This window comes from Sphaeramia orbicularis, chromosome 12, assembly GCF_902148855.1.
Source record: "Sphaeramia orbicularis chromosome 12, fSphaOr1.1, whole genome shotgun sequence".
Classification (NCBI taxonomy): domain Eukaryota; kingdom Metazoa; phylum Chordata; class Actinopteri; order Kurtiformes; family Apogonidae; genus Sphaeramia; species Sphaeramia orbicularis.
The window spans coordinates 42,127,611-42,152,291 of NC_043968.1; the positions used below are offsets into that span (position 1 = coordinate 42,127,611).

A 24,681-nucleotide genomic window follows, 5' to 3' on the forward strand; every position below is an offset into this window, starting at 1 on the left:
CTTCACACATTATTATTTCCAGTTGGGATCTACAGGTCTTTAGATGCATCTTGCATAAAGGCAAACTTGCTTCAGGGTAATCAATTTATCAAAAATATCATTTGCTCTGTCTAAGTGTGTACTTAAATCAGGAGGAGTGGATATAAACCCAACTCTGAAAGTGTGCATTGCAAAATTAAAAAAAATAAAAAATACAGGAAAGGTAAGTACTCTGGAAGGAAAGAAGCCTTCATTGGCTCTATGTTACCACAAAAGAGAAAACCGGGAGTCTCTGGGGTCAGATGAACCTGTTTGTGGGTGCTGATTTACACTAAAATCAGAATGAATGTGATCACACATTAGGAAGGAAGTAGAGCTTGGGCATGCAGCATTACAGAGACAGATTCCTATTTAATGTTGGCTTAAAGACAACTAAATATCTGTGTGCAGAAGGGGTAAACCATGTCGAGCGTGAGTGCTCATTTTGTGTTGAAGGGAGAGCCAAACCAATGATCCAAAAAACAGTGGAACCACTGACTGCGTCTGATGCTGGCCAATTTCTCTGTCTTCATCTCTTTATTCCTCTGTCTTTTTTTTCCTCTCTTGTTCTGTAATTTGTTTATACACCATTATTGCTGCAGCTGTTTGTAAATCATATATAATTACATTGTGAATGCCCAGTGCAGAGTGAGAAAACGATTAGGTTTAAAAAGAAGAAAACAATGGAGACAGAGAGGGATGAAGGGGTACTGACGACACTTTTACAGGTTGGTTGTGATCACATTTGATTATACTGTCGTACATGGTGTGCGAGTACAGACAAGAAGGGAAGAAAAGCCAATGAAAACTGTGAATCATGTGCCCTTTTGCTCGGCATACCAAGGCCATCCTGAATTCTATTAAGCTGTTTACGAAAGCCATTAAACCACCGAAGGGTAAATAATCACAATATGACAGTAGCAGAGGCCAAGAAAGCAATGGTTGCTTATGAAAGCATTCTAATTCCCCGGCTTGTAAGAATGAAGTTATTAAAAGACACAGGAAAAGACACCTGCTGGCAAAACAAGCAGCTGGAGAGAATGCAGGAAATGTACACCCCAGTTATTAAAGACCATAAAGACAAAACCAGAAGAGAATGCTGAGATGTCAAACCTTTAGAGATATGTAGCAAATCTGTACAGTTTCGTAGGATTATACCACTTACCGCTTAAAAGTAAACTGCACAAGTTTTGCTATAAGCCCTGGCAGAGTGGTCAAAGACTGCAGACAATACATCTACCACCTGAGACATTCACAGCCACTGAGCAGTGCTTTGTGTTTTTGCTCACCTGTTAGTTTGAAGGGTTAAATATGCATGAGATTTGGACGGGCTTTATCCTCTGGGGTTAGGGAATGGTTACGTTTCAGGACATGCAAGCAGCACTTCAAAAGTAAAAGGCTGCACTAACAAACAGCGAAACACAGGCTTAGGTGGACCTGCATTTGTGTGTGGAGCAAACACACACCACTGTTACAAGACTATTGCCTCCTGTGGTCAGTCAAAAAAAAAACAAAAAACACACTGCTCACCCGAGGATATTTGTACACTTTTTCAAGACACAGTGTGACAAGGAGGGAGCTAAGACAAGAGAAAGGCCATTTACTCTCCTTCCTGAGTGATGTTGAAAGTGGTGTCAGCATCTGCTGAGCGTTGAGGGAGGCCACTATAAAAAAACAAATGATCCCTCTGCTTGACTAATGCTGCTCCACTCCCACTGGAGAGTGATATGCATTGTATCTCATGTGATAACCCCCCACCACCTTCAATTACCCTGTTCCTTTCTATCCTTCTCCGCAGTCTGGAGCCTTTTACAGCAAATTACTGTTTCTGTAATTGGAAAAGCCATCAGTGAAAAATCTAAACAGAGACAGCATCTGTGGCTCTCTTTTTGCATCATTCCTCTTTCTGCCACCTGACGAGCCTCATTGACTGCGTCTAATGCCCTGTTTTGATTGTGAGGAGTCCAAATATACACATAGGATGGCCCTGGGAAACATTTGGGAATGTAGGGAAAAATGAGCCCGGCCAGCTTTAAAGAGAACCCCATTTGGACCTGTAAGTGGCTCACCACTGTGAAGAGTGCCGTTCATCCACTGAGCTTTAGGTAATAGACCCAGAAGTTGACATTATGGCAAATCATGTGCACTAGGACAGAGAAGAATATGGATCAAGATGCTTATTTTCCGCTGAAAATCAAAAGCGCCACACCTAAAATCGACAGGTGAGCTGACATTTTAGAAGCCACGTTGCGTATCTAATGTAATAATGAATGCCCTCAGAGGGGGGAGATCATCCGGGCAGGGTGTGACCTCTAAATATTCCATCTGCTGCAGTGGCAGGGAGCGGGTAAAGTGAAAACCAGTAGCATTTGCAGCTGCTTCTGCTATACCTGCCATTTATTTACTTAGCAACTCTGTTCACTGCAAGTATAATGCCACTACAAAAAGGCTTAAACATTGGACGTAAAAATAAAACATGCACCCTAACAGGCAAATGGACAAGGATTTGTATGGAAAAAAAGAAAAAAGGGAAAAAATAAGTACCATTTTGCAGCCTATTGAGAGATACAAAATAAAAATAAATAAATAAAATACTAATGCATTCAAGTGCAGCAAGGCAGATTTACTTTGAAGATAAGTGCATGCATACTGGAGGAAAGTATAGAAATTAAACCCTTTCTTGGTTGATTTGATGGGGCCATTTTAGTATTAAACATTATCATTATTGCAATTGTCACACTAAGTGCTTGGTTGCGATTCTTCTCGGTGAAATCTCAGTTTGCACTCTATTATGATGTTAATTTTTGCAATTAGTTCTTTTGGTTCTCCATTTAATGGGACTTTTCAATAAGACATAAAAAGTCTTTTTCCAATGCTTTTGAAAAAAGTAGTTTCATGATACGCTGCTAAAGTAGTTAATTATCTCACCCCCTGACTGACTTTGGCTTATTGAACACCAAATACAAGATAATCTCATCCAAAAGGAGAAAAAAAAAGCAGCCTTGCAACGACCGTTTCTAAATGTGCACTCTTGTGTTTTATTAAGCTCCATTGTATAAAGTAATCATCACTTGGGTGCCTTGACATGACATCCAATTAGTGGGCCACTCACCCTGATCAATATGATATGCTACAGCAATTCTCATGGCCTCTTAGTGAATTTAACATCCAAAATACCATTGTTACTCAATTATTTTTAATAGAGGAGATGATTTTAAAAAGGGGAGAAAAAAAACTGTTGTAAATAATAACCCCCTTACAATAAAACTGAAAAATCACAATGGAAAGTAATGGAAATTAATTTCAAAAGGCCTTGGTTTGAAGTCTAGCCAGAGAGAGCACAGCTCCCTGCCCGCCTTGCTCCATCAGTGGCTAGGTCCAGCATCATTAGGTGATGAACAGCTGCTGTGTGTAAAAGGTAGAAGTGTGAATAATGTGGATGGAGTGGCACCTGGTTGGGGGGGAACGACTCTACTCATTATGAGTCGGTGTGGGTGCCAGGAAACAAGTACTAGACAGGATGTACCGCCAACTGCGCTGCAGCTGAGGCTTGGGGCAGGCAGAAAATGTGTTTTTCTGTGGAAGATGGTCCTAGCAGCCCAGTCCAATAGAGGTGACACCTGAGTGAGGTCCAAATCAGGAGGAGGTCAGAAGCTAGGCAAAGAAGATCCTGCAGCGATGTTACCTGGGGATACAGTCTGTGGTGCAAGACAGCCTACCAGAGTGATCATGTCTAGAATCAAGTACACATGAAATAATAAAGAGTATTACATTCTATTTATGTATTTGAAATGGGGATATCAAAATAAAACATAAAAAATTAAAGCACATTAATCTGGCTCTACGATGTTCCTTGGATAGAAGCTGATGATGAAGCATCACTCCACCCAGTGAATAGGAATTTTACACTTAAAACTATCAAGAAGAAAACATTGGTGAGAACACCCAAAAAAGCGCTCAGAAGAAAACTGAATTAGTCTACTTAAGATGGCATACCCAGTTCATCTAAACAGATTTCAGTGGTTTCTGTTTCAGTGAGAAGGACATGAGAAGATGCTTTCCAGATAAAACCTTCTGACCCTGTTAATGTCTGTCTGCTCACTGATTAACTCAAACACCAAAATCAATATAACCTGAAATATTCTTAAATGCTTCTCATAGCAAATATTGATAAATGTGATCAATTTACATTAATCTCAAACCATACATTTTTTTTTAATTTCTTGAGAACCTTAATTTTGATACATGATGCAGCTTGAATTAAAAATGATCAAAAATCCAAACCTCCTATAATGTTCATATTTTACATGAATAAAACAGGCAAGCTTCTTCTTATTTAAATGAGGACAAAGGGCTTAGGTTTATAGGTAAAGCAATGTTTTTTTTTTTTAAATTAAAACAGACTAAAAAGTGGTCCATTATTGAGGTTGTAGCCATCACAGCTACACCTAGAAAAAGTTTAGGGCTATATTTAGCAAGGCTTTAATTATGTCGACTCTCTAGCTTAGTGGCTAACCAACAATGGTGTACCGCATAGAGTCATTTCTTCCCCCTCTGCCTGAAGTGGCCTCTGTCTGTTGGTGTCCAAGGTCACTCAGATCTATGCAGGTCCCCCTCTGACAGTAATTACATATAGCCTCCGGAGAGAGAGCAACAGACACAAGGAAAATAGGGGGAGATGGTAGTTGGAACGAACAAAAAAAAAAAGACCCAGTGTTGTGAGCATGAAACAATGTGTGTGGGGAGGAAAGTGAGACAATGAGGGATAAACGAATACAACAACAGATAAAGGCCCTTAAAATAAACCGAAGATTAACAAGTGCAATCCCTCAAGCTTCTCAGTGACTTTGAAAAACCATTTCTAACGTGAAATTAATCACTTATGGAGCTTGTGTAAAGATATCCATATTATGGAAAAAACCCACATTTAAGAGTAATTAAATGTGAATAATTTAAATGGGGGAGAGGGTAAAAAATTAAAATCAGGGCACTTATGAACCCTTGGGAATTTAAGACATTACAAACTGCATCTTCTCCACACTCGTAAAGAAGCCCTTTGTAGATGAGAATACTGCATAAGCTTACATCTGTCCGATAAAGTGCCCTGTGTCATGTTCTTTCATTTTATATACCACAGGTAAGCAGCTTGTCAAAAATTCTCATGTTTCTCTATTTATTTCCTTTTCAAGAAAATAAAACAATAATATGAAATTCAACATAGCATCCTTGTCTTGGGCTTCTTAATGCAAGTATTATCCCACTACCAAAAATATTTCAAAGCCATTTTGTTTTGTTCATCCTGCTGCTGTGGCGCTTTAATTTTTCTATGCGCAATCAATAAAGCTCATCTTATCTTATTGAAGGAACGGTTGAAAGAAATTGGAGCTTAACTGCAGACAGAAAACTGACTTTCCCAGACAGTCCTTGCTGTGTTTTAATCAATTCTGTTTCCATAAATAAAACTACCTTTCATTATTACTTTTAGGCCAACAATGAAAAACTGTGGATAATTAAAGTTAAGTAAATGGGCTCACACCTATCTTCATTGCAATATCAAAAAGCAGAGACAAGGCAATATTGCTTTTTTTTCCCCCCTCATACTAGTTACTTTCAGTGAGTTTTGCTCCAAGCTCCCAGGCTGAACATTAGGCGAGGTACGCAACAAGGAAAAGCCAGTAAGTGCACTACACCTCAAGGATGTTCAAGGAGTACTCAGTAAAAGTGTTACCTCCATCTGGCAAATGGAGAGCCGGCAGTGACGGCCAAAACAGTCTAAATTTGGATGCTCATAGGCAGTAAAACTGTAACAAAGGAGGTGGCAATTAGTAAGGCAAAGCTGTCAGGTTTTATGTTCAGTATTTTTCCTTCATCATAAGAAATGTGGAAAGTTTTCTTGAGTACATTGATATTAATAATGAAATATGACAACAGGCAACACTGAGGTCATCTTTATTACATTGCACTTGGTAATGAGGTTTTGCAAAGCATTGGCATGGGCAGAATCTAGCAGCTATAGTAGTTAATAGCCAATATTAGGCTTCTCAATAGGAATCACTGATTTTCAGGTGGAAAAATAGCAAAATAAAAAATAAAAATGAGATTTAGAACTGCTTTTAACGGTAGTTCCATGTTTATTAATTACTGATTTTGATAATAAGATGTATTTCCAAGGGGTATTATTTAATTTACGTAATCATTACTATAACGTAGATGTTTACTTTAACAGTTATTCTGTATCTAATCAGCAAAAATAGGTCATTTCCAACAGGGTTTTTACCAGGGCATGGTGTTAACAGCAAATTAACTAGTTATTGGCTTTTTCATGTTAGAAACTATCATTACTATATTGGTCTTTAAAAATCCAATATCAATCAACCTTTAATGAGGTTTATAATATTGTACAAATCCTGTGTTTCCTTGAATCCTTCCTATTTCCTAGAGGGATGTGTCTCAACTTGTCATCCACATTGATAGACAAAGACGTTGATGTCACATGGTTGGGAACGTAAACTGTGGCACAAACACTGCATCCACTTTGTTGTTTGTTTGACACATCATGTTGTCATCAGTTGCAATCGCTAGTATATTTATGAAATTCAGCCTCTGCTTCCAAGCTTATCTTAGCATACAAATTCCTTCACTTCAGAAAACTGAGGAAAAGGGAAGCAAAGGAGGGGAAAGGGGGGTGGTGGTGGTGGTGGTGGTGGTGGAACATGTAATGATATTGCAAAGCACTCAGCTTGTATGATTTTACAGGGCCTAACACTTTGATGTGCTCTTCAAGGGCTTGGTATGACTTAATGTAGCTTTGAGGAAGCGTCAGCGAAAATGAAAGAGACCAAGGGAGAAAAGGAGCTGCAGGAAGGCAGGGAGGGGCAAAGCCCCTGATAGAGAGGGAGATGAGGAAAGGGAGGCAAGGGGTGAGCACCGGTCAGGTTTGGCTTCCCTGCTGAGAATAACACTTTTTTTTAAACTAGCACATAAGCTTCTTGGTGGAAGAACACGGGGCAATTAAAGGAAAAAAAAATAAATAAAAGGCTGCAGCATTGCTGGATCATCTAAAATCAAGCCTATATATGAGAAAAGATTAAATAACTCACAGCCCTTCTGTCAGAATACACTGAAAGCAGCAATATAAAAAATGCAGTTTGTATGCAATTTCTTTAAATGCAACACTTAAACTGCAACTGTGAAAAAGTTGTAAATGCTTTGCATCTTGCAGTTTCCTCAGGTCAAAAATATAAGCAATTCATGAGAAATATGCCAAGAATAAAAAAGAAAAAAAAATCAATAAAAAGTCTCTTTCATGTGCAGTTTGAGTATGGTTTTCCAATAGCTCTCAACTCTGACTCCCTTTTCTACAGTCCATCCACAAGAAGGAATAAAAAAAAAAAAAATCCTACACATTTTACTTCTGTTTCTTTTTGCTTTGATTTTCCTCAAGTGATGTTGAAGACATTGAAGACATTAACCATTAGCTTCAGGTTAACATGTGCCATGTACTGAACATTTCTGCTTCTTTCCAGTGACACGTGATGTTGATCAGTGATAAAACCTTGCACATAACCTCAGCATCATTCCGACTTGCAGGGAGGTGAAGCGGCAGTAGCTTGAAGGGGTGTAAGAGCTTTAGATTTGAATCTGCAGCTCATGGCTAGAAGATGAATACAAGACTTGTGCGCAGATTTTTTCAAAGGAAAGGTGTATAACTGCATGTCTACAAAAGGAAAGATAGGTAGCACACTTGAAAAATTGGTGGCCAAATGCCCTCCACATTTACATATCATAGGATTATAATGGTGCTAGTGATGCCCGGGCTCAGACTGGCACTAAGTAAAGGCAAATTAATTAATTATAGCAGTGAGGCAAATTAATAGGAGGCCAAAGTCAATTTCATGGCCTCTGACAGTTTGAATGCCAGTGAAACCAGATGTGAGGGGTGTTTTGGAACACCAAGACCTCTGCGTTCTGTTGTGTACCCACACACAAACTGGCAGATGATGAAGGGACAGTGATTGGCATGAAAGCTGCCTATCAGTTCCAGCTTGTTTGGGAATGCAGGTTTTGGAGTACCTATGTTCTTCTGTATGCGTAATTGTATAAGACAATTAGGTCACAAAATCCTAGGTGTCAAGGACTGGGTGCAAACCAGTTCTGTCATGAGATGGATATTAGGAAAAGCAGTGTGATTTGCAGCCAACTGACCAATTATAAGCTCCCTCTGCCATACTGGACAACTTACTGGCAGACTGAGTGTAAACAGTTGTAAACAAATGCAGATACATATGTATACACATCTTGATTTTAATATTGTAGAGAATGGCCCATTAAACACACCACCTGAAACACAGGCCGTTACCCTGCACACTGAACAGAGACAGAAACAGGGGAGGTATTATGTGTTCATTCATTCCCACACACACACACACACACACACACACACACACACATACACAGACATACAGCTTGTCAGGGGGAGCAACCATGCAGGAATACTAGGGATTGTTAGGTTTCACATCTCAAAACTTTTCTCTTGTTTCCTCCTCCTGTCAGCGATGACAAAAGGAGAAGGGGTGATTTATTTCCATCATTCTCTAGTAATCACAAGTGGGATGTCCGTCATTTTGTTTCGGCCGGTGGGAGGATTGCTGCAGCAGGGGATGAGGTGAATGTCTGAGTGGTAAAGATAATTGTCATTCATAAAGTCAGTCTTGTGTTAAAAGAGAATAAAAGTGAGAGAGAGAGAGAGAGAGAGGGAGTGCTGGCTCGCACCTCTATATGAATAGATTGTTGATAATGGGATCTAAGTGTGGAATTGCAAGATGATGTAATAGTCAGTACAGCATGAAGTAACCCATGTTCTCTTGACAGCCATTTTAGCTTGAAACAACATGTGCTGTGTGTGTGTGTATGTATACATATATATATATATATATATATGTATATGTAGTATCAAATTATTTTGTATTACATGCCGCATTTAATCTATTATTACGATTTTACAACAATTTCCCTTTGACAAGCAGTGGTCGTTTCTTGCATGCACAATTGATTTCTTGCACAGACAATCAATCATAATCTCAAGGTACCTGTCTCTACATCCTGGGTGTAGAAGTGCAGGGTGTCAGTGATTTCAGTGACATATACTGGTCTGTAGTTAGCAACACGTTCCTTCTCTTCTGATAGATGCACAACCTCTTCAACTGGTTTCTCCTCATAGTTGGCCCAGATCTACAACACAGAATGACAAATAATACACATCAGAGAGAGCAAGACCAAGCAATGTGTGAAACTAAGAGATAAATATGGAAAAGACATTATTTTCTTTCCTAAAATTTGAGGAAATAATAATAATGATGATGTCACCAATGATAAATAACGCAGGCAAATATAAATATAAGAATTACACTGCAAACTAGAAAAGCACTCGGAGAGCGCAGTCCTCCGCCAAGGCTGATCAGTGCCCCCCCGATCTCCACCAAAAATGTAATCATTCATTCCTTGTGCCAGTATCAACATTTCCTGAAATGTTCATCCAAATCCATCCATAACTTTTTGAGTTATCTTGCACACGGACAGACAGACAGACAAACCCACGCCGGCAAAAACAAAACCTCCTTGGTGGACGTAATAATTAACTTAAACACGTGGTGCCAGGCACAACAAACCCCACCCCTCACACATATTGTAACTTATTTTGGCATGGATCCAGCAGATGTCATCATGTCTATGCATGTGCTGATGTCAGCATATCCATTGCCTCTATATATGTGCCAAGTTTGGAGTAAATTGAAACAAAATTGATGCTTCATCAGACAAGTGAAATTTCGCCCATTTTAAGTAAATGGGGAAAAAAAAAAAAGATTTTAGAAATTAAAAAAACAACTTTAACTTTGACCTGCCTTTCCCAAAATGTAATGACATCTATTTATCTAGCTGGATCACTGGCAATCTATAAACCCGATTTAGTATGAATTGAACCAATAGTTTTGCTGCTTAAGTGTTAACAAAGAAACAAACTGAACCAAAAACAATACCACTTGCCTCCCCTTTGTGGGGGTGGGGTAGCAATAATTAAAAAGAAAACAAAACATTAGTAAGATCAATACTCAATCCCAATAGAAGTTGGACGAAAGGTAGAAAAGAAATGACATTATAGCAAGAAAGTAGTAACACATTACACTAATAAAAGCAATAAAACGATGAATTGACCTAAAAACTATTAAAAGCAATAGGTGGTAAAAACAGACAGCAGTAAAATAAAGTAAAGAATGAAAGGAATATGTACACTAAAATAAAACAAACAAAAGGAATATGAATACTACACATAATATCATTTAAGGGTTGACAGGTGGTTTTGTTCATAGTGTCTGAACTGCTGTAATATGCTTCAATTCACAGCAGATATTTGTAAGAATCTTATGCAACAATTTGATCAGTTTGAGGTATAGGCTAAATAAAAACACCCAATATTCATTCCCACTGATGTGAATGGAACAGTGCTGGCTGTGAACTACTCTAGCCTACTCTACTCTACTAGTGATGGCTAGTCTTCACTTCTGCAAAGTGCTTTTTAGGGTTAGATTAAAGCTAGAGCACTGACTACTCATTATAAAGTCACAGGCTTGGGAGAAGGATAGTCAGTAAGATTCCTCAAAGACTGCCTGTATATGTTGTGTATGTGTGTGTGTGCCTGATGTGTGTAAGCAGGTTACATTCTTTCTATGTGCGCCAAGGTTAGTTCTCTTACGACTCCCCATGAGAAAAACGGAGGGCAGGAGGCTCGTTAGGGAGAAGTGCTTTGCCTTGGGCCACATATCAAACTACATGGATGTCAGTAGATGTGTGTGCTGGGATGCACCACAAAGAGTGGGTGGTTGTTAAAGCACAGCGTGTTTGTATATAGCTTTGCGTATGGTGATAGTATTGAACACGTGGCCAAGCGCACACATAAGAGGGGAAAAGAGATGGGCAAGGAGTTAAAAAGTCAAGAAGTGCAGCCAAGCTTCACAGTGCTCCCTCCAACTTCTTGTATGGCGGCGGTAGCAGCAGCAGCAGCAGCAGCAGCAGCAGCACAGCTTGTTACAGTTCATTTCTGCAGGCTATTTGGGAAGTGTTTACTTTTAAATGCTGCAGAAAGTGAACGAAGGGGGCAGACAGATTTTTTTTTTTTTTTTTTTTTAAATGGCACAGTGATATTAGCCAATTAGGTTCTGGCTAATTATTTAACTGCATGGTATCATTGCACTAATTAGATTAGCTAGTTTTAGTGATGACATTTTTTTCATTTTGCCATAGCTCATCAGCAGAGCTATGCTGCTGTTAAGACTTAGTTAATCATACCCCAGGCTTCTTTTCAAACATGTTGGCTGGCATGTTAAGATTATCCTTCACCTCAGTGATGTGATGATGTACAGTCGCAATAGCTTTGGGCGAGTTAACTGTTTGCGTGTGCTTTTGACGGAGGAATTAGTAAATGAGATTTAGACCGAAAAGAAAAATAAATCTGTCAACCACGGAAAAAATGCCTCCTAACTAAACCATGGAAGAAGTGACAGAGAAACTGAGAGCTGCTGTCCTGCATACCTGCAAACAAAAGACAGGGTCATACTACCCAATTACATTCAATTATTCCTCTCACAAAAAAAAAAGAGGGTAGAAAAGCTAGGGAAATGAAGGAAAAACAGAGTGGAGGAATAAGAGAAGAAAGCGGGAAGAAGAAATCTGGGGATTGAGGGCGAGAAAGGTTAATGAAGACCGAAAATGCAGCTACGCTTCGTAAACCCCAAGATCATCCAGGATTTCTTTCTGTTTTTTTTTTTTTTTTTTTTTTTTTTTTTTTTATTATAATGCTAGGCAGGCATATACATGATTACCACACAAGCAACAATGTGAACATATTATGTCCAGTCACAAATACACAGATACACAACTTGTAGTAATAAGCATGCCTCCCACAATGCAATTGAGCTGACACGGCTTGGCTTTTAATCAAACCTGCTGCACCAATTAGGCATGACAAAGATTGGAGTGTCGGCATTCATTAGTCTGGTGGCCATCACTGTGGCACAGTCTGGGTGGTAGGTGGGCTTATAGCTGGACCAGGCGCCAAGTGGAGCCATATGGTTTCTTGTTGACCTATGATCTTAGCGTTGAGTATAAATATCACAGTAAGATGTATTGTTTAAAAGGGTACTCCCAAACTTATAGTGCAATGGTTTCATACCAGTTAACACAGTACCCAAATGAGCCAATTCTGATGGTACCCAGTAAGATCTAAAATGACCGAATGGCCATTTAGTGAGACAGATGACAGATGGAGTCATTGTGACTGACAAAATAAACATTTAGAATGGCTCTACACACAAAAATACATCCTAAGAAACAGAAACACTGACATAATTATACTAACAATGAACTCATTAACAAATTTAGGAATTTACTATGTACTCAAGGATAAAAACAAAAACAATTTACATGCAAAAACTGGAAGCCATTACTCACAAAAAATATATATATATATATTTAGGTAAGTGTATGCTTTATCACAAACACAGTTTGCACAAAGGATTCCTAAGTGCGTTGCTCTAGCCACAACATCAGCTGTCCAATGGCTATTTGAAGCACGACTCTGGTCAGTGTGGTAAGAGTGAGATGAAAATGAGCTTTTTATTGTTTATCAGTACATCATTAGAAACACTGCACAGCCTCATCTCTGCCTGAAGTACAAGTAAATGCACATGCACACACTCTCACACACACAGTGCCCAGGGCTGATGACCTTCCGTGAGCAGCCAACCATCCTGTTTGTTCCACTTGAATGCAGGTATGTGACTGCCGCTTCTGCTGCTGCTCTGCAACTGCAGCCAGACGCTAGAGCCACCAAACTGCCAGAGACAATGACAGCATGTGAGTGGGGATGAGAGGAGAGAGAGATAGAAAGATGGGAAAAGGGGGAAAAAAAGGCAGGCCATTAAGCTAAGCCTGAAAGGACAACAAGTCCTAATAATGGAGGCCAAGCTAAGAGATATGGCAGGCCAGGCTGACCTTCACAACTCGTGAATGACAACACACACTCACACCCAAGTGAGTGACAAGTGAGTAGCGTAATATGATGATGGGAAAAGGGCGCTCTCACACTGCACATTTTGACTATCCCAACCACATAAAAAAGCTGAAAGAAGTGTTCGAGCATGTGTGGGAGGGATTAGGCCTGCTCCCATTTCCATTTTACAAATCTGTTTTCTTCTCCTCTATCTTTCATTCTCTTAATCTTCCAATTCCCTTTTTCCCCTCTTGCTACACCTCACTAATCTTACAGCTCCAGTCTAACTCTTGATCATTTCTTTCTTTTTTGCAAAAGCACTAAAGAACTGATGAACTGTTGATCAGTTCATCAGTCATTAAATGTGCAATTACACAAACTTTCTACGAGTCAAGGTACCCACTTTTTTCAGCCGGCGAAATCTCAATGCAATGAAAGCAAAAGTGAAGAAGAAATACCTGCTGCAACAATTCACTGGTGGCTTGTCTTAATTTCCCAAGCTGACGCACCAGATATCTTGCAGATGGAGAATAGCTTAGCTCCTTGACAGTAGCTGAGTGCAGTTTTGCTATAGAGAACTAAGCGTTCTGCTGATTAATTTTGTGGTGATTTGTCTGAATATTTCTAATTTAATCTAGAAAGGCTTGAGCATTTGTGCTTCATTCATTGATTCACACATACGAGCACAGGTGGATGAGCACACAGACAGATGGATGACTGAATGCACACATTGTGCCAGAATGAGGGGGTGAGGGCTGGTTTGAACACTGATTAAAGGTGGCAGTGTGTCAATTCAAGTAGTGTGTTTGTATAGTGCACAAATCAGCAATGGTACCTTAAGAATACACAGCATACTTTGTTAATGGGTATTACTCCTGTCAGTATAGTCTGTCAGGACACACAAACACAAATCCAAGACAGAAAAATATCCAAGATGCAAATCATTCCCCAAAGCACCATCGTCACATTCATTAACCTGTTTTCACATAGTGCACTCACACACATTACACATTTGACAGCTGCAGTACTGTATGCACATGTGGCTGCCTTCTGATTTAAATACATCTCAGTGAGCACAGTTTGGCAGCCCTTGTACCTCATGACCAGCTTGTGTAGTTCTAGATCAATGCAGCTGTTGAGACAAGCTGAAGCATGGAGTAGTATGAGAACATATAGAGTGGCCTCTTTCTTAACATAAGAACTTACATTTTTCCTTTGTTACTTGATTAACCAATCATACTTGTATTAACAATTGAAGTCAGCGGGAGTCTGTGATTCATAAGAGTGCACTTTGTAAGTCAATTTAGCCCCTATTATATCCCTGATGAATCTCCTTTAGAGAGAATGGTTCATTAATTCAAAAGAGGGGCACGTTCTTCACTTACTGTCTGTGTTCACTGGTGGGTTCTTTTCAAAAGCTTGCATCAAAAGATTTTGTGCTGCAAATGCGAAGAAAGGTGGACTTAGTTATGATTAATTATGTCTTGTTTAGATGCTATGTGGGTGAGAGTGAATCATAAAAACAATACAGTAAGAGGTGGTATCAAAGAAAAGTTTTGCTAAATCACTGAGGAAATTACCTTCTGTAATGAAAATGGCATCATATCTGTTTTTGCTATTACTCTGGTACATGATGCATAAAAGTCTCAGTGTTGAAAGTGTTGCCTTATTTCATTTAAAACATACAAAGCATACAAAAAAAGAGATCACTAAAATTTGACACTGTAGCATGTTAATGAGCGGATAACCTTGGATTTAATGTTTGATTATTTACCTATTGCTAACTTAACCATTAAAGGCAAATTATGAAAATACTGTCTCCAAATGCCAATTTAATAAAAACAATACAGCAGAACCTCATATATTGCTGTGGTGCAAAGTGTTTTTATTGTTTGTTGACTGTGGCTTTTAAACCCAGTGTGACTCAGTGCCAATAACCTAAGTGACAAGAGGTTGGTGTCAAATAAATCCTCCCAACTGATAACAACATACAATGCAGCTTAAATGACCGACAAGCTTTCTACCAAGGTCCCCGACTTGGATTTTTCAACTCTTTAAGAATTCATTTGCGGTCCAAAAATGATGTGAAACTACAGGCCCTGGGGCTACTTCAGTTTTCTTGAAAACCTATAGTTCAAATGAACTGATGTCCCCGGGGAAACTAAAACACATCACTGATCATGAGTGGACACAGTTGAGTGACAGGTGTCAAGGGGTTCCAATCATTTTTGTACACTGAGGAGAAAAGGCATTAACCCAATGCAGCTGCCTAGCCCTAAAAGCGAGACCTCCCAGGTTCAGAGGTGGTTGATGGTACATTAACCCTGATGGCTCACCTTGTCATGGTCGTCTATGTAAGAAGGGGCAGCTGTGGTAGTGGAAAGAGATTTACAGGCCTGGGGGCTATCACTGTACGCATGCGTCATTATTTCTACCCTGCCCTCATATTCAGATGTAATGCAGGGCAGCCATAAAACACACAAAGTAGGATTACCACACATCAACACATGCATGTACACAGAGACATCGTTGTGGCCTTGGGAAGAATGGGTCCAGTTTGAGCTACGATGTGGTAGTTAATACAATATGACTGCTTATGGGCCTGCAAGGCCACACATGTGGACACGGTAACAAAACATGTCAGTTGCACACAGGCCAATGTGACAAGCTGTAAAAACTGAAATCAAATCACAACAGTATGTCATGTTATAAGAGGCAATTGGTTAAACCTATGCGGCAGATAAAAAAAAAAAAAATCCCTTTGGTAAATAGTAACTACCTATATGTCAGAGAAAGCTGCAAAAAAACACCACATCATTTTGTTTCACTGCAAAACAAATTGGTGGCATAGTCAGAGGTTCAACAAAAATGTAATCAGACCTGTCAATGAAGAGAGGTTTTAAGACCAGTTAAGTCTGTTTTTGAAGCCCTCTAAAGGGATTTAAGAATATTTTCGCACGTACAATTTACCACGGCAAATATTGAAGGAAATGGCGGAAAAAGATAGAAATGAAGACAGGGAAACTAAGTGAATATGCTTACTGTTTGCCATTTCATTTATTGCCACTACAGCCAGTCTACAGCCAGTGCAACACAAACAGATAAAGGCAGACAGGGAGATTGGTTAAAGCTGAAAGTAGATTTAAACCCCTGGATTTATACATTCGAACAGACTGTCCAGCAGTGGCATGCAATCAGCCCTAATCTCCTTAAATAAGAAAATTAAAAAATAGGTGTCCACTTCCACATTCAAAGCCAAACTACACCGAGGCGAGGGAGGGGGGGCCAGCGACGAGATGAAGGGATGAGTCTCTCGGATGTGGTTACTTAGCAGATAAATTATGCATTAAAACTGCACAGGTGGCACGGGACAGGGTTTTAGGTGAAGGGAGGGAGCCAGGCAGCTGGGGAATTCATAACAGAAATGGGAGAGCAAGTGAAGGAGAGAGGGAGAAGGAGAGAGAAAGAGATACTCCCGAGCTTCATATCACAGCCAACAGATGTTCAGCCATCAAAGAGGCGGCAAGCAGGCAGCAAGGCTACTCAACCCAGGCTTACACGGCTAATATGACCCCCCTTATGCTGCCACGCACACATACATGCACATGGACACACACACGGCAGTCAAGGGTTTGGAAACAACCTAAGGCTATCAAGGTGGCAACTTGTTACGCTTTTTTAAATTGACACAAATTGATCCACTTGGACCTGTACATGTTAGGGTGGGAGGGAGGTGGGAGCGGGTCTGTCGGCCGCTGACAAAGTACTATTAGCAACAAGCAGTAACTTGCACCTGACAGAGATTGGTGGTTAGTGCGTTTCAACTGAAGGGGGGGGGGGGGGGGGGGGGGGGGGGGGGGGCGCTGCGTTTCCATGGAAACAGGACATGTGGCGCATATGTAATCAGAGCGCTATGTGCACACACAACTCTACACCTGTGTCACTATCCTCACAGGCACCACCTCACTAAGTATGGAAAACCAGACGGCTGAGAGTACGATCAGGCATTGCTCACAGATCACATACACACACAACGTCCCTGGAGGCATCACTCCAGCATATGGAGCCTTATGTCAAGTGGGGCTTTTTTTTTTTTTTTTTTTACCTGAGCAGTATGTTTGTGTATCTATGGTCATTAAAAGATGATCAAGGCAAGCAATTCTGTCAAAACAAAAACTATACTAGGAAATAAGAATTCAAATAAAGATGGCCAGATGCGGGTGTGAGGGCGCCTGATATGGACACCCAGTCTTGGAATGGTGTGGGAGAGGGAGAAGTAAAGAGAGACAGAAGAGAGAGAGAGACAAAGGTAATAATTAAGTTGTAATCAAGAAAACCACATGTCTGATTTGGCGTCATAATAACCAGACAGACAAAGACACTGTGCTGACAGAAGGAGATATTTAGTGTTGCTTAAAGGGGCACAAGCACTTATTTAAAGGTTTGATGACCGAGTTTGCTCCACCGGTTTTGCATTTGTTAGCGTGATCTGGCAGATGATTTCCCCACTCTCCCTGTCCTTGTTCCGTAAAAGTCTTTTCTATGACCTTGATGCCAAATGGGTAAAGTTCCACCGTTCTATTAATACACCCACCTGGCAAAGAGGCATACAGGACAAGAGTGCGCTGAAATTAAAATGAACTCTTCGCATTTTAGGCAGGCCTTTGTCCCCCTCGTGCTTTCTACTGCTCCTTTCAGCGTTGTACTACAAGACGTACATAAACTTAAGTAGATGATTGTCCATGAGACCACGCTCCCTGTCTGATCACTAGGAATTATGGAAGAGCTTAAAGGAAGATGGAGAACAGCGAAAGAAAAGAGCTGGTATAAAGTGGAGTGATTAAGAAATAGGACTACCTCGACGTTACAATGTATAAGTATGCAATTAAAAGGCAATTAATCAACTTTTAATTAACAGGCTAGTCTGTCCCGAGTTGCCACAGTGTTGCCATGACAACTGGCTTTCAAGGGTGGCATAATCGTGTCTTCTCTACTCCTTTTTCTATAGAGAACACTCCTGATGTTTTTTTCTTTTTTTTTTTTTCCTCTGATAACACCTTCCACTCAATCGTTCTACTACCCGTTTGGCTTTCTTCAGTTTAAAAGACGCAAAAAAGAAATAATAAAGCCAGAGGAGGCAGCAGTGGAGGGAGGGAAGCAGAGCTGCTGGGGATTAAGGGACCAAGGGAGATGTGGGATAGCAGAGAGTGACAGAGAGGTTAATATGGATCTGGCAGCGGTGAGGAACAGTGATAGGAAGCGAAAACAGCAGTGAGACCTGAATGGAAGAGAGCAAAATGAGAAGGGGGAGGACCTAGGAGGGAAAAGATGGAAATATGATCACACCAGAGGCAAATTCCCTTGAAGTATCTGAAATGCATCCCCACATCTCACGATTCTTACAGTGATTTAGAGTTGGTATTGATCTTGTTAATAGCTACTTCACCCATTAATAAATAAATAAATAAATAAATAAATAATATATATATATATAGGCATGAACATGTCAATAACCCAAACCCATATGGTGATAAACACACGCCTAATTTATAACTCATTAATTTCTGAAAAATTCTCATTGATTTGTGATTGATTAAATAAAGTTTTATCAACAACTGTGAGGATGAGGGCATGCACTGTCACAATATCAGGGCTTACTGTGACATCTTAACTGAAAACACCATCACATACAAAGAGGGAGCTGAGACAAATAAGGAAGTCTAAGGCATAATACATGGTAAATGTGGGGAAAACAAACAGAAACAAACAGAGTAAGAGGGAAGTAGCTGAAGAAGACCAGTACAACAGTGGGAATCGGAAACGCAGAGATGACGAGATGTTTATGTAACTGTCTCTCCCTGAGGCATGAGAGAGGGGGAAGAGAGAGAGAGAGAGACTCTGTAAAATGCACAAAGACACAGTCCCAAAGCTATCAGTGGACCTATTCTCTAGATTTAGAGTGTTTTCTGCAGAGTAGCCAGGCTGAAGACTGAACACAGTAAAAGTGAACTGACCTAAATTACCAGGGAACACTAAAGAATTCATCAAAAATTCTCCTAAACCTGAATCTTTACAAGAATTTGTCAGGTTAATGAAAAATAAGCAAAAGAAGAGAGTTGTTTCAGTAATCCCTCAGTACACCCTTGTAAATAAACATTGTCATTCTCTCCTAGTTTGACTGGTGAGACTAAATAAGATGGACGCACCTCTAATGGCCAAACAAAAACTTTGCATTTATGCAAAAACACTAGCTTTCTCTATCAACACTAACTTACGGGGGTTTTCAATAAAATTCTAGGAACTGAAAGCTATTCACAGTTAATAGTCTAAGAAATGTAAGAAAGTCATTGAGAAACAAAAAAAAATGCTTTGTGTGATTAGCCATTACAGTACAGCAATTTAACAATTCACTTGCCCACAACTTTGACAGCTGAGCTAACACACATCTGTCAGTCCTAAAACCAACACAACAGCCTAGCAATCAAGAATCTTCCCTGCTTTCATGTAATAAACCAGCCATCTTTAATTTGTGCCTGTCACCACGGTCCAAGGTTGACAAGCACCTGAAAAGTACCGAGCCATTTTTTATAAACAACAGTGCTGTTTCAGGTCTAATAACCACAACTTACTCCAAATCCATGATCTGTAGTGCCCTGGCATTTCATAACTTAACTGGGGCCACAAAAACATATTTTATTTTCTTAGACAGCATGACGATCTGAGAAATGTATTTCTTGGCTGAGAGAAGCCACTAAAGACACTGAAATATGAATCTCTCAGATATTACGTGACAGCTGACAGGTATGGTTGTCTGCAGTTGGCAGAAATGTGGCTCACATCACCTGAATGCTGGTAGAGGACAACACACGAACAACACCATAAAAAAGGAACATTGGGTAACATAACTGGTGAAGAGTTTTAGTGTCTGCTTAATAGATAGGATGCCTAATAAACACTTAAAGTGGAAGAGTCAAAGAAACCGAGGAGAAATAAGATAAGTAAGAAAAATTGCAATTTAATTAAAGATTAGAAAAGAAAAATAAGGGGATTATACAAGGTGTAGGTACTGAAGCAAGAGCAAATAAATGAGAGGAAGAAACACTGGAGGAGTTGCAGAGGGAAAAAGTGAGAGAAAGCCGAAGAGTGAGAGGTGGTGGGGAGTCGATATGATGCGAAAAGAGGAGCGGAATAAGCAAATGCATTTAGGAATGGAACTGGTTGCTCAACCAAGACTGGTCTGCCAAAGTGTGGAGGACTCTGTGTCTATGAACAAGTAATAGAGAAGTGATGAGGCGTGAGCCTCCACACTGGCTATAAGCTTCTTCTCTCTATTCTGGCCAGGATCAGTTTGGCCTGACTTTGCCTCAACCACTGTGAGGATAGAAGAGCCTGTGAATACTGAAATATCAACAACAATAGGAACAGTAATTATCATTATAAAAAGAATAAGATGTTTAACAAGGTCAGAGGTGTCAAAATAAAATAGCTCCTTTTAGTGTGCCAACAGGGAATTTGCCCAGAATTAAGTTTTGATCTCAATGCTTTACTACTGACATAACAGGAACACATTAAATGGCATGGCTTGAAGATCCCAAACGGAGGAGAGAGCATTCAAATGGTGCCCTCCAGAAACAAATATTTAGCATTTCGTTAGACAGCAGAGAAAAGCAAGGGAAGCAGGGAGGCAGAAAGGGGAAAAGGGAGGGGTATTTCACTGCCGACCCACATTAAATGGAGTTAAGTGTGGCTCCGAGCAGGGGCCCTAAAAAATGTCAAAGTGTGTGTAAATGACTTTAACTTGTGTGTGTTATTTTTAGTGCAAATCTGGATAGCCCACACTGTTTTCCTTTCTTCCCTTGATTAAACAAGGACGTTTGGGGAGGACACCTGAAGCCTGGTGAAAATGTGCAGGCTTGATGTTTTCACAGCATCTGCCTGATGACTCTAAGAATACATAAATGTCAGTTAACTGCAGGGGAAAATGTCATCACTGCTGCTATCCGTAATGGATGTTCACATGAATGGCGTGGTCAATTTATCATGGCAGGGTTGTCTGTACAAATTGCTGCAAGGTTACAAGAAAGTCGCCAATTCAATTTGAGTCACTGGAAGCTTTATTGAGTACTTTTTACCAATTATTAATCAGACAAAACGGTACTGTGAAAACCACCGATAAGAATGTATTTAAAAAGTATTCTAAAGATGTATTTCAGGATATGAAAATTCAGATATACATTCTATGTACAGGCCTATAACAGCAATTAAACACAAAAAATGCATCAATTAACAGGCCCTGCAGAGTGTAATAGTCTTTACTGAAGTTGCCTTATCAAAACTCTGCAGTCTGAGGTCAAACATACTGGTGTTAAAATTTATGCAGTCATTCTGGTGGAGGTAAAAGGCAGTCAGCCACAACTAGTCCTCAGCAAACCAAGTGGAAAAGTGTCTCCTTACAGTGTCCCAGGAGGGACAGATCAGGAAAAAGGGAGAGGAATAATCTGCGAGCACAACTCCAGTCAGTGCCTGTCCTTCACACTCACTTTGAACAGAACAGATGTAGGAGAAATTGGGGCAAAGAAGAAAAAAGAAGGAAGGCCCAAGATATAAGAGGCAGTAGGTCATCCAGACCTAGGGGTCTGCATTTCCTATTGCGGGTGGTTGAGCTGAGCAGGTGTTAATCAGCAATAATGCAACGCACTATGTCATATCACATTATGCTCTCTGCCAATGTTTCACCTCCTCTCTCCTCCCGTGGTTTAAACCCTTCATCCCGAGAGTGAAGGGGTGGGGGTGGCAGGGCAGGATGCAGGAGGGACTGCCTGAGTTATTTCTGCACTGATGAACTAGAGTCAGCCACAAACCTGCCCCTGAGGACCTGTGCTAAGAGCCCGCAAGAATCCTGTGCATGACTGGAGAGTGGAAAACACAAGGCCAAGGACGTACAGACAAATACATATAAATGCATGCACTGATTCATATGCATAAAGAAGCAGATAGAGAAATACATGTTAAAGAAAATTATGCATTTAACAGGATGAAACAGGAACATGAAGGACCACATGCACACTGCCACATGCTATGGCAAAGCGCACAAAGTATACACACAAAAAGGCCCACTTCCTGCTTATATGCTTCATCAAGTACAATTTTTCACCTGAGAATGTGTGTTCCTCAGGATTGTCCTGATGTCCTTGTGGCTAGATGCATTTTTCAGATGACATTTTCAAAGTCAGCATGTAATCCTGCAACTCATGTAAATGTATAATTTAGTATGCAGAAGGTGAGACTGCTGAGAGACACTCGCTACTTTCAGTCTTACAGGTTTGTATTTTTGTGCTCGTCTGGACAACTTTGTATGAGTCACTTTGCAGGTGACCGTCATGTGCTTTTAAACGAACAGCCTTTCTGTCATATGGACAACGAAGCAGATAAAGACAGAAAGAGCATGTTTGCATGTATATTCACAAGACTGCAAGTGGAGCTGACAGACTGCTGAATTTGCAGCTTGCAACTGGGGAAAGGAGGATGAAGACAGAGAGTGAGAGAGAACTGGGGGTTGGGGTGTAAATAACACACACATCACTGGGTCCACTGATCTCTTTCTCTGTCGTTCTGTCTCTCTGCCTCAGGGCAATAAGGGTCCAGCTTGCTGTCTACAGTGGGAGGGGTTGTCCCCAGAGAGTGTGTGCATGTGGATGTCTGTGTCTGCACTGTCGGTCTGCACATGCTCAAAGTGTGTTGGAGTAAGCAGGAAAGAGACAGTGAGAGTATGGTGAGTGCACGTGTGGTGCCTCCCTCTATCTGTAAGCAAGTTTGTGTGTGCTGATGTGTACGCAGCACACTGAAAATCATATTATGTAATCTTTTAGCTATATGAAAAACACTCTGTCAGCTCTTTGCTTTTGTGTGTGGTAGGTGGTTCATTTTGTGCACACGCTGCTGAGAAGAAAGATGAAGGCAGTAGTAAACACACACACACAGGCATACAAAGATTATAGCATAGTAAACAGAAAGAGCATCGTATATGGGAACACAAATGTATAGATCTGCACCCATTGTGTGCATATGAATGCAAAGACAATGCAAAAACACAGGCTTAAGCTTAGAAATTTACGGTATTAAAACTGTGCCTACAGTCCTCTCCATCTTCTACAGAGGAGAAAGGTCTCACACGGGTCACCACTCCCATTGTAGCCACCCTGCAGGCAATAATGTCCCCTTGCTGTGATCCCACTGTCCTCTCACACATGCCAACAACCCTGCAACCTTCATCTTGCTTGTGTATTGACACGCTGGCAATGAGGCCAAATGCTTTCTCACTGAATGCGTTGGTGATTTCCCACATGGGACAGGGACCCTAAGCCACTGATCTGAAAGGTGAGAGGCTATCACTAAAGCAACACGTTCTGAAATCACACCGCAAATGGCACTGCTCAGTACTAGAAGGATTTATAATCGGTTATGGCCACTATTTGGTATCTAAACCTCTGCAAATCATACTTATTCAAATAAAATACCTTATTTAGATATTATGCTCTACTGAATTTAACCACCACAAACTAATGACCATTTTTCAGTTGCACAGTGCAGCAAAAAAGTCAGAGAGCTGGAGGCACATTCATTAGATACTGCTTTCACTGAGCACACCGTTAACTTGTGCTGCAGAGGCATGGCGTACTATTATGGTTTGGTTTCTAATGTTTTTCGAATGAGAATTTGCATAATTATCCTTCTCAACAGTGGAAGAAGTCTTACTACAATGCTAAAAAACCTAGAACTCATTTTTTTTCCTAATGAGGCTCTAACAACCAGTCCACCAAACCCTAGAAAAGGTACAATGATGGGCAAGAGAAACAGACAAGACCAAATGCTAATGCTTTTATTTATAGTTCACTGGATTTTTTGCAGCAAACTCAATGTGCATAAACTGTATTATTAAATACATCCATTTCCAGATTCACACAAAGTCTCTCAACTAATGTCAAACTAATGTGTTATGAAATTGTAATTGTATTGAATAAACTCTGCATTGTGCATGATTGAAAGGAATATGTGCTGCTGAAAACTTAAATGTAACACTTTGTTTTCCTTTATCGGAGCAATACAAGCAGGAAAACAAAAACAAAAACAAAAAAGCATATCTCAAAACCACTGCTGGCAAAAAAACAAGTTTATTAAATTAAGATGAGGGAATTTGCTAGAGCTGGCACTATATGATGAGGAAAATTGCTTTTCTTTTTGTTCAAAGTTCACCCATTCAAAGCCTCACAATGCACAGTTCTGAATCCGTTCCAAAAAGCAATTGAGAAAATTCAAACAAGCTATGCAGACTGGTGACCCACAGAATATAACTAAAGCAACACACATATATTAAAGCAGCGTATGACCTTCATCACTAATTTTTTTTTTTCTTTTTTTCAAATTTGTAAAACCTCAGTGATAACCTAATTATTACTAATCCACTAGTCTTTCCATGCTTATGCACCGGAATCACTTCCCTCACGGTGAACAACTTCAAAGATGACTCCATCATAAACACAGTCTGCTTGTTTACATAAACCGAAATGTCACTCGGGCCTTTTTGGAAATTTTGTTGCAAAGTGCATTGTTGGAATGGT

At 40.1% G+C, this 24,681-nt stretch overlaps 1 protein-coding gene and 1 long non-coding RNA gene across 2 annotated transcripts in view; one reads left to right on the top strand and one right to left on the bottom strand.

Moving 5' to 3' along the window:
* Positions 1-24,681, bottom strand: part of snd1 (staphylococcal nuclease and tudor domain containing 1) — a 180,898-nt gene that overhangs the window by 33,407 nt on the left and 122,810 nt on the right. Inside the window, exon 18 of the mRNA XM_030150986.1 lies at positions 9,108-9,249. Within this exon, the coding sequence (XP_030006846.1) occupies positions 9,108-9,249 (142 nt within the window). The remainder of the gene's footprint in view (positions 1-9,107; positions 9,250-24,681) is intronic.
* LOC115430784 (uncharacterized) lies at positions 9,966-23,849 on the top strand. The gene is made up of 3 exons (XR_003936984.1): positions 9,966-10,082; positions 19,382-19,387; positions 23,839-23,849. It is a non-coding gene; the product is annotated as an uncharacterized LOC115430784 (long non-coding RNA).